This window comes from Dermacentor silvarum, chromosome 8 (genome assembly GCF_013339745.2).
Source record: "Dermacentor silvarum isolate Dsil-2018 chromosome 8, BIME_Dsil_1.4, whole genome shotgun sequence".
Taxonomy (NCBI): Eukaryota; Metazoa; Arthropoda; class Arachnida; order Ixodida; family Ixodidae; genus Dermacentor; species Dermacentor silvarum.
The window spans coordinates 67,206,937-67,217,286 of record NC_051161.1 but is presented as its reverse complement, the minus strand read 5'-3'; the positions used below and the strand labels follow the sequence as shown (position 1 = coordinate 67,217,286).

The window sequence follows — 10,350 nt, the reverse complement described above, 5'->3', positions numbered from 1 at the left end:
TAACGAACTAGATGCTGCATTCCATATGGGCTGTCAGGACCATCCGTTGCTGTTTCCGAAATAAATGTTTAGTTGCGAGGCCTCGTTATTCAAACAAAATCACGAAAAAAAGAGAGCGATATCGGAACGCACGTCACATTTTTCGTCTCGTTGTAGCCGTGGCCATAGGTGACTGAGTAGCCTTATCAATATATATATATATATATATATATATATATATATATTGTACTGTGAAATAAGGAGCAGTGGGGATGTGGGTATGGGAGCGAGAACGACGACGAGAGATAAACCTTGTTTCGGTGCTTATTTTTCTTCCGGTGCGCAGGACACTCGATCTCTTTGTCGAGCGGGCGAGCGACGCAGCAGGTAACTCTCCGGGCGGGCAAGTGCCCGACCGCGTTTATTGAACGCTTAAATGGCTGAGGATGCAGTGCTGCCATCTAGTGGTACTGGCGTACACTATATCCTCCCTCCAGGGGTGTCGCGGTATGCCAGGAGCGCAAGGTATGGATCATCCGCCTTCCGCAGCAGGTCCTTGACCTTCCTCACCATCCGTTCCACCTCCCCGTTTGACTGCGGAAAATGGGGCCCCTGCTAGTGACATGGCGGAAACCGTAGGAATCGGCGAAGGCGGAGAATTCTCTTGCAGCAAACTGAGGACCGTTATCGCTGCGCACCAGCCTCGGGATCCCGTGGCGCGCGAAGACGCTCTTGATGACGTTGATTACCGCTGGTGCTGACGTCGAGCGCAGGCTGATGAGCTCCGGGAAGCGTGACCGGTAATCCACCAGAAGGACGCAGTCCTGGCCGTTCAAATGAAACAGATCGACGCCCACCTCTTCCCAGGGCCGAGTTGGAGTGGCTGACGGCAGCATAGGTTCCGAGCGCTGCACCCTGGTTTCGGCGCACGTGGGGCAGTTTGACGCCAGTGTCTCTATCTGGTTGTTGATTCCCGGCCACCAGACTGATTCCCGAGCCAGAGCTTTGCAGCGGTTGATGCCTTGATGCCCATCATGAAGGAGCTCGAGCGTGCCGCTCTGAAGTGCGGACGGCACGACGATGCGGGACCCCTTCAGAAGCAGTCCCTCACAGACGCTGAGGTCCCCTTGGTGCTGCCAGTACCTCTTCACGTGGAGAGGCAAGTGGGACTGCCGGGGCCAGCCGTTGGCGCAGTATTGAAGCAGCAGACTGCACACGCCGTCGTTGGCATGGGCCTGGCGCAGGTGCTCGAGCTGCGGCGAGACGATGTCTGGGAAGGAGCGGACGACCTCTTGGACGAAGAGCTCGACTTGATTCACCCGGTTGTAGGGAGAGGAATCCAGCGGTGCGCGTGAAAGCGTATCGGCGGTTGCCAACAACTTCCCCGGTACGTAGAGTACTTGGTACTGGAATCGCATGAGCTTTAAGCGAAACCGCTGGATCCGTGGTGGCAGCAGGTGAACGTCCATGGAACCCAAGAGCGCCACCAGGGGTTGATGGTCCGTCTCGAGGAAGAACTGAAGTCCCCGGACGTATTCCTCGAAACTTTGCACCGCCCAGCAGGCCGCCAAAGCTTCTTTCTCCGTTTGGCTGTACCGGCGTTCTGTGGGTGTGAGGGACCGCGATGCGAAAGCGACGGCCCGACGCTCACCGGACGGCTGCTCCTGAAGAAGTACTGCCCCGAGGCCATAGGAGCTGGCGTCGGCCGAGACCGTGGTCCTGTATGCGGTGTCGTAGCGAGCTACACAGATGTCCGAGCACAGCATCTTCTTCAGTTGGGAGAAGGCGGACTGCTGCGCATGACCCCAAGTCCAGACAGAGTTCTTGGGCAGCAAGGCTCGAATCGGCGCGGTTACCTCCGAAACATGGGGTAAGAAGCGCCCGATGTGGTTCACGAGGCCCAGCAGACGACGGACCCCTGAGACATCTTCGGGTGCATGCATGGCTTGGATCGCCGCAACCTTGTCTGAGTCTGGAGAGATGCCTTGAGCGCTCACCACGACGCCAAGGAACTTGACGCTGGAAGTGGCGAACGAGCACTTCTCCCGCTTGAGCGTGATTCCTGCCTTCGTTAGCCGATCCATGACTTGCCGGAGATGACGGTCGTGTTCGGAGCATGTCTTCCCAAAGACGAGGATGTCGTCGATCATGTTTACCACACCCGCTTGGCCTTCGATGATCCGGGACATATGCCGCTGGAAGTACTCCGGTGCAGACGCGATCCCAAACGGCAGTCGGAGGAAGCAGTAGCGGCCAAACGGGGTTATGAACGTGGTGTATTCTTGGGACTCCGGGGACAGCTTGACTTGGTGGAAGCTCGACGTCGCGTCTAGCTTGGAGAAAACTGTGGCTTCTCCGAGCAATCCGAGGCATTGTTCCACAGTTGGAAGCACGTGACGCTCTCGAAGAGTCACCTTGTTGAGGCGCGTCAAGTCCACGCAAAGCCGATAACCGCCCGAGACCTTGGGGACGACAACCAGTCCAGCACACCAGTCAGTGGGTGTGTCCACACGACGAATCACGCCCTCTGCTTCTAGCTTGTCAAGCTCAGTCTTGACGACATCGCGGAGAGGAAGTGAAAGGCGCCGGGGTACGCTCAAGGAGAAAGGCGTAGCGTTGGGTTGCAGTCTTATAGTGTAGGCTTCGGGGAGTGTCCCAAGTCCTCGGAAGAGGCTGGGATCGAGACTCAAGTCGCCCGAGAGCTGTGGAGTCCCCGAGACTTGGTCGACAAACGTGCAGACGCCCAAGGCATGGATTGCCGGGAAGCCCAGCAGCGGGACCGTCTTTGTTGCCAGGACGTAGAGTAGCTGCTTGGTGAACTTGCCGTGCCATGACAAGGTAGCAATGTAAGTGCCTAAGACCGGTAGAACGTTGTTGCCAGGGCCTTTCAATTCGCTTTTGGGATCTTGAATCTTTGAGGGGACGCCAAGGAACGTACTGGGTACGATAGAATTTTCGGTGCCAGAGTCCACCTTGAAGGAAAGTGGACACCCATCGACGAGTACTTCGACGAACTTCGCGTTAGGACGCTCTCCCGCAACTGCATGTAGCTCGATGGAGCTGGCAGAAGGCTTCGGTGTGCGCTTCCTGCTGCCGCGTTTCTTCTTAAGGCACACGTTCTCGAAGTGGCCTCTTTTGCGGCAAAAATTGCAGGACGCTCTGCGAGCCGGACAGTCGGCGCAAGGATGCGATGTGCGTCCGCAGAAAGGGCACAGCTGCTGCGTTGTCCTATCAGGAGACGCTGACGCTGGCTTTTCCTTGCGAACGCGAGCGACGTTGGTGCGAACGCGAGCGGCGTCGATGGCGAGCGTCGATGAATCAGCCGAGTCACGAGCCTTGCGTTCGTTATCGGCGTCTTCGTGCTGGCGAACGTGCGTGAGCGCTTCATGCAACATCAAACTCGGGTTCCGACAAAGCTGGTCCGAGAGCTTGCGGTCAAGCAAGCCCACGAGGAAACGGTCTCGGACAAGACGCTCTTCGATGTCGGGCGACGAATAGTTGCAACGCTTGACCATCGTCCGAAGCGCAGTGTAGAATGCGTCGGCCGACTCACCCGGCTGCTGCGTTCGGCGGTGAAAGCGAGCAGACTCGTACAGCTCATTCGGCGAGTGGACCAAGTGGTCGCTGAACGCCTTCTGTACGGCGACGGCGTCCTTCAGGTCCGCGTCTCCCAGCGTGGTGGACGCGAGGACCACCCTGGCTAGTGGGCCCATGCAGTAGAGCATAGAGCGCACCTGGACCTCCGTCGGAGCGGCGTAACGTCCAATGGCGAACGAGAAGTCCTCGTACTGCAGCAGCCATGTGGGCCAGGAGCTGGGGTTGTCAAAGTCAAACGCCGGTGGTGGACGCAGCGGCCGACGAAGCAGCGAGCGTTCCGGTAGAGCCTGTACCGGCAGCCATGGCGAAGGAAAGTTGACTTCCTCGACGGAGAGCGGCGGGGCCAGAGCGTGTGTGTCGAAGCCGCAAGTACAGGATCAGTCGAGACGCGATCCCACTTCTGACACCATGTCGAGCGGACGAGCGACACAGCAGGTAACTCTCCGGGCCGGCAAGTGCCCGACCGCGTTTATTGAACGCTTAAATAGACGAGGATGCAGTGCTGCCATCTAGTGCATGGTACTGGCGTACACTACACTCTTGACAGTGTTCTAGCTAGCTGTGGGCGGGATGCTTTACTTACTGGGGATTTCAATTCGTATCATGTTTCATGTGGCTTAAAGACAGATTCATGCGGTAACCGCTTGTGGAATTGGTCATTAGATAATAATCTTTCTTGCGTAAATTCTGGGGCAACTACATTTGTGCGTGGCCAAAATAAGTCTGCAATTGATGTCACATTCTCTAGCCGTAGTCCCTCTCTGTCTTCGTGGTCGACTGTTGATTACGCCTCCAATAGTGATTAAATTCCGCTGTTCTTTGAAATAGTCCGCTCTCTTACAACAATGGATGTACAAGCTCGAACGTTCGTAAACTACAGTAATTTTAAGCGGTCCTTGCGATCTCTAATGTCGTCTCTTTCTGAGGCGTCCAATGAAGAAAAGACGAAGGTTTTTGTTTTATTTGTTCAGCCCTCGAAAAATATAGCAAGCAGTCGTAATTTATGATTCGATCTAATAATGGTTACTCTTACAACCCTTGGTGGAATACTGACTGTTCACGCGATTATAAAACAAGGAAAGCAGCCTGGAAAAAGTTGTTATATAACCAGTGTCCAAAAAATTGGAGCGATTATAAATTCTACAGAACTATATTTAAACATACAGTTTCTAAAGCAAAATGCGACTATGATTGCAAACGTTTAGAATATCTATCTAAATCTAAAAACAAGCGAGTGTTTTTCACTTTTCTTCGTGGCAGAAAGATTCTTCCGCGTCCGAGTAACATTGACTCGATGGTTTTCGCTAGTGAAGAAATGACGCAAATGGTAGAAGAAATTGCAAAGGGTTTAGAAATCCGGTTCACATCCTTGTTATCGCCATGTTCCAAGTTACGCGAACGGTCTGATGATTTTACGAAGATCACTATGTTAGAAGTGGCCACAGCAGTGGAAAGTATGCCACATGCCGACCCTGGTGTTGACGGAGTAACCTCAAAAATGATAAACATTTTATTCAAAGAGTTCCCAGATGAGTTTTTAGACGTAGTAAATTATTCTGTTCAATTTTTGTGGATACCTTCCCGTTGGAAACTTGCTAAAATTATTCCGATTCTTAAAAATAATGGTGACGGATACACGCTTGATAATATTCGACCAATTGCTCTAACTTCCAGTTTAGTGAAATTAAGTAGAAAGAATTCTAAATTTTCGCCTTATAAAATTAGTAGAGGACAAAGACGTGCTCAGCCCTTTCCAAATTGGCTTTAGATCTGGCTGTTCCATTTGGCGCGCTCATGTGGACCTGGAAAGCCGCATAAAACTAGCACGTCGCCAGAGACAAATTGCAGCTCTAGTACCTTTAGATATATCAAAAGCTTACGATAGCGTAGAACACGAAGTTTTATTGAATCGATTAATTAACCTTGATTTCCCAAAATACATAACAAAATGGTTTAGCGAGTTTCTGACTGACCGAAAATTTTATTGTTCTTTGAAAGGATGTTCTTCAAATAAACATCGTGCAATCGCGTGGAGTTCCACAAGGAGCTGTCACGTCCCCTTTATTATTTAATATATTACTAAGCTCTATACCTTGTCATAATGACATATACACATATGTCTACGCAGATGACATTGCGTTTTTTTGCATTTGACATTGACATCCACTCTTTATATAATCGATTGCAAACATACCTGTGCGCCATAGGAAACTGGTTACTGAATATTCGCCTCTCCCCAAATGTCAGTAAATGCTCAATAATAGTTTTTCCTTTAATAGATCCAATACATATAAACCTAACCTACCACCTCCAGAACATACCTCAGGTGGGCTCGGTAAAATACCTGGGCATAATATATGATGACAGTCTAAATTGGCGCACGCACATTGAATACATAAATAAAAAGGGGGTGCGAGCAATTGGAATGCTAAGAAGGCCTTGCAACAGTCGATCAGGAATGCGGAGAGACTCTCTTGTGATCATTTATGAAATGTACATACTGGCCAATTTTGGAATTCGGATTCGTTTTACATTCAGGTGCGCCAGCATAAAAATTACATCTCCTTGTTTTTCTGGAACGGGAAACTTTACGCTTGTGCCTTGGATTGCCAAAGTTCGTTGCCAACAATGTATTATACCTCGAAACACATTTACCTTCTCTTTTGTGCAGATTTCGGTTATTAACGGTCCAAAAATTCTTAAAAATGTATGAATTCTCTATAAAATTACAAATCGTTTGCATTTCCCAGCCTGCAATATTTTTCAATCTTCCTGGCGCCGGTTCTACACTCCTCAGGTTGTTTTCGTGCAGGCACTTTTGGGTCCCTTAGATGTACGATTATGTGAGATCCCTCCAACTTGCAGTGAGAGACGGAATCTCCAAATTATTTTCGATGATATATATCCAAACAATGCAAAACTCCTTGCTTACAATATATTAAACTGGGCTATTAGAAAATAACTTATCGAAGTTAAAAATTAAAGCCTGTCATAGCGACAGATCCCTCGCAATCAGAAGAAAAATCTAGAATTGGAATTTTCTCTCCCGCTTTTGACTGGTCGTTCTCCTTAAGACTTCCAGACTAGATACCAGTATTTCTAGCTGAGTTTCTGGCGGTTACATTGGCTCTACAAAAAGTGCACTCATCAATCTCGGAAGTTGTAATAGCAACGGATTCTTTGTCATTATGTTCAGCTCTCACTGCAAATACTGGCTCACAAGTTTCGCGTACATCCCAATGTCTTATACCTTCTAACTTAAACCTAATTAGATTGGTATGGGTGCCTGGTCACAAAGGATTAGTTATCAATGAAGTAGCTGACAGCTTAGCGAGAGCTGCCTTTAGTGGTCCAATCCTTCCGATTCTTCCTGTATCAGCTTACACAACCGCGGCTGGGTTCAGGAGACGGGCAGTCATGCAAGACTCCTGGAACCTGCCATTAACAAATCTAACTGATTATCGACAACTCCTATTTCCTTGGAACAGAAAATTCTGCCATAATAGAAAACTTCAAGTCCTCTTTACCAAATTCAGATGTCGCATTCCTACATTAAACTTTTATCTCCATCGATCTGGTCTGGCGCCCTCCTCCTTGTGCTCATACTGTGGTGAAGACGAATCAATAGAACATTTCTTCCTGTCATGCCGCCGTTTTTCTTCATTAAGAAAACACGCTTTAGAAGAAAAATTTCACAGTGCTGGATTGGATATTACGATACCCAATATTCCATCTTTTGGTGCCTCTTCTCTCGGACATTGTAATAGGGATGTTGGTGCAGCTGTTGTGAGGTATATAATTGAATCAGGACGATTTCCTTGTTAAATTCTTAAATTTTATATGAATAAGTTCCTTTAGTCATTCAAAAAATTTCAAAAGTGATCCTTATTAGACTCCGATAATTGTTTTCCTTCAATCATCCGATTCTTGGCCAATTCCCCATAGGGGTACGAGCCAATCCAGAATGTAAGCAAGCAAGCGGGATGATAAAGTCATCATCATCATCAAGTTTCGGTGCTCGATAGGCTGTGCTACCTCTCGCTGCTTTATCGTTCTAGTCGCGAACGCTGACTTCCCCAAGTGCTTCGTCACATTTGTGGAAGGTGCTGGACCTGTTGCAAACCTGGATCTCCTAAGCCGGACAATCCCTGTCACATCTTCCATGCAGGAGGGGACTGGTCCTACTGATCCACCCCCGGCACCGCCTCTGGTCGTCTGTCCTGCTGCGCCACGCCAACGGGATTCTCCCATCTTCAATGACACTGACGATCATGACGTAGTGGACTGGCTGTCAATTGTACGACCGAGTGAGTACCCACAACAAATGGAATGACGCTGACAAGCTTGGTTACGTGCTCATTCTACCTTTCCGGGGTCGCCCATCTTTGGTTCCCCAACCATGAGGCTGACTTTTCTACCTGGACAGCATTCCGAACGAAACTTCAAGAAGTATTGGGTCGCCCTGCTGTGCGGAAACTTCGGGCTGAACAATAGCTTCGCTGTCGTGCCCAACAAAAGGGCGAAAACTTTACCTTCTACATTAAAGATGTAGTTGAGATTTGCCGGCGTATCAACCCAGATATGACCGAAGAGGACAAAATCGAGAACATATTGAAAGGCATAGACGATGACGCCTTCCAAATGCTCTTGGCAAAGAATCCTCAGACGGTCAACGACCTCACAACGCTTTGCCAGAGTTATGAAGAGCTACGCAAACAATTAACGGCTTTCTACGCGCCGCGCTTCCACTCCGGAGGTCGCGCTTTCAGCTCTGAGTGACGGTGTCAGTGCTACTCCTTCGAGTTCAGCACTCTTCGACCAAATCAAGCAATTTGTACGAGAAGAAGTGGCGTACGCCAACTCCCTCTTCTGCCAGCCAGTCAAGCCTCAGAGTCACCCTTGTCTCCCGATCTCCGTCAGGTGATACAAGACCAAGTCGCTAGCGCCGTACCACTTGCTCATCAACCGCCTCCTCCGCCTGTTCCACTTACGTACGCTGCCGTTGTCGCGAATCCAAGGCCTCCTTCGCAGTTATTCAATCCAGACCTACCAGCGCCTTTCCCTCACCTCCGCAAGTAGCTGCAACATATGCACCTACAAGCAGCTACTGGCCGCTACAGCAGCTCGTGCGCCCACCTCGCCAATATCTCCATCAGTCTCAGCCCGCTGTTCTCAATCTATGGCGCACCCATGACAACCGCCCTATCTGGTATTCGTGCGGCCTGCCAGGGCGTGTAGCGCGGTTTTGCCGCCGGCGCGGATGGCATCCTTCGGAATTTCCGAGGGCACCAAGCAACGGTTTCGACTCTCCGTTCCATTCCGTGCCTGCCGCTCAGCACTTCGAAGCATTAACCTCCTGCTTCCCGCACCTTCAATACCCGTCGGTCTCCGTAACCCCGTCGGCATTCTCTGTCGCCGCTTGTCCGTCGCCCTGAAGCTATCCGAGAGGAAAACTAAGGAACGCAGTTTCGGAGGCAAGAACTGCGATCTCAACGAACTCCTCAAACCCTAATTTATTTCCTGCGAACGCCCTTGAAGTTTATGCAGAAGACATTGCCGTTCATGCGCTTGTAGACACGGGAGCAGCAATATCAGTGATTTTGAGCCAGCTTCGTCTTCAACTAAGAAAAGTCGCGACGCCATATTCTGCCGTTTCATTACGCACAGCAAGCGCTGCGCCGATTGAACCCTTAGGGAAGTGTACCGTGCGTGTTGTTATAAGCGGCACTTTATACCGTGTTGACTTCGCTATACTGCCCCACTGGTCCCATGCCATGATTTTAGGATGGGACTTTCTGTCATCTGATCATGCCGTTATAGATTGTGCCCGTGCTGAACTCGCTCTGTAGCCATTCGGCACCAACGTTTTTGAAGATACTGATGACGCTGCCGGTCGTGTGTGCGTCACTGCCATCACCGAGATTCCTTCATACTCTGCAGCACTTGTACCCGTTTGCTGCGTTGGGTTTTCCGAATCCACTGTTTTTTTTTTTTTTTTGACGCCGTCTAAACTTGTTGCTAGCCGTCACCCCTTCTTGCTTCATTTTGCCCTACTTGCTGTTCGACAAGGTTCCAGCGCACTTTGTCTCGAACCTGTTTCCTTGCCCTGCTAGCCTGCTCCACGATGAGTGTCTTGGTTATGCTGATGCAATCGAGCCAAGCTTCCTATATGATGTGCCAGACGACCTGGCTTCTCCTCAGGTTAACGCTATGGTCCTTCAAGTTTCTCCTCCGACACTGCCGTGTGACCCAACATTTTCTCGATGTATTGATCCCAACCTCACTCCAAGTCAGCACGCCCAGATCGTCGATCTCCTTGACCGCTTTCGCACGTTATTCGACCTACAACCATCTCGCTTAGGCCGCACTTCCACTGTTGTTCATCACATCGAGACCGGCAACCATGCGCCTTTACGCCAGAGGCCGTGTCGTGTATCCGCCACGGAGCGTAGCGTCATCGCTGAGCACGTTGGAGACATGCTCCAACGCGGTGTCATACAACCTTTGCATGGTCCCCGGGCTTCTCCTGCAGTGCTTGTCAAAACGAAAGATGGCACAATTCACTTTTCCATGGACTACCGGCGCCTCAATAAGGTCACCAGAAAGGACGTTTATCCACTACCCCGCATTGACCACGCGCTAGACTGCCTCCAAGGCGCCGAATTCTTCTCATCTTTAGACTTACGATCCGGGTACTGGTAAGTGCCAGTGACTGAGTCAGACCGTCCAAAAACTTCCTTCATCACACCCGACGGTTTATTTGAATTCACCGTG

At 50.2% G+C, this 10,350-nt stretch overlaps 1 protein-coding gene across 1 annotated transcript; it reads right to left on the bottom strand.

The window, feature by feature from the left end:
- Positions 1-545: 545 nt before the first annotated feature.
- Positions 546-3,986, bottom strand: LOC119462184 (uncharacterized protein K02A2.6-like). Its single transcript, XM_037723530.1, has 2 exons — positions 3,975-3,986; positions 546-3,863 (listed from the first exon to the last, which is right to left on the bottom strand). Exons 1-2 carry the CDS (start codon positions 3,984-3,986, stop codon positions 546-548), a joined length of 3,330 nt encoding a protein of 1,109 aa, XP_037579458.1.
- Between the last annotated feature and the right edge of the window lie 6,364 nt (positions 3,987-10,350).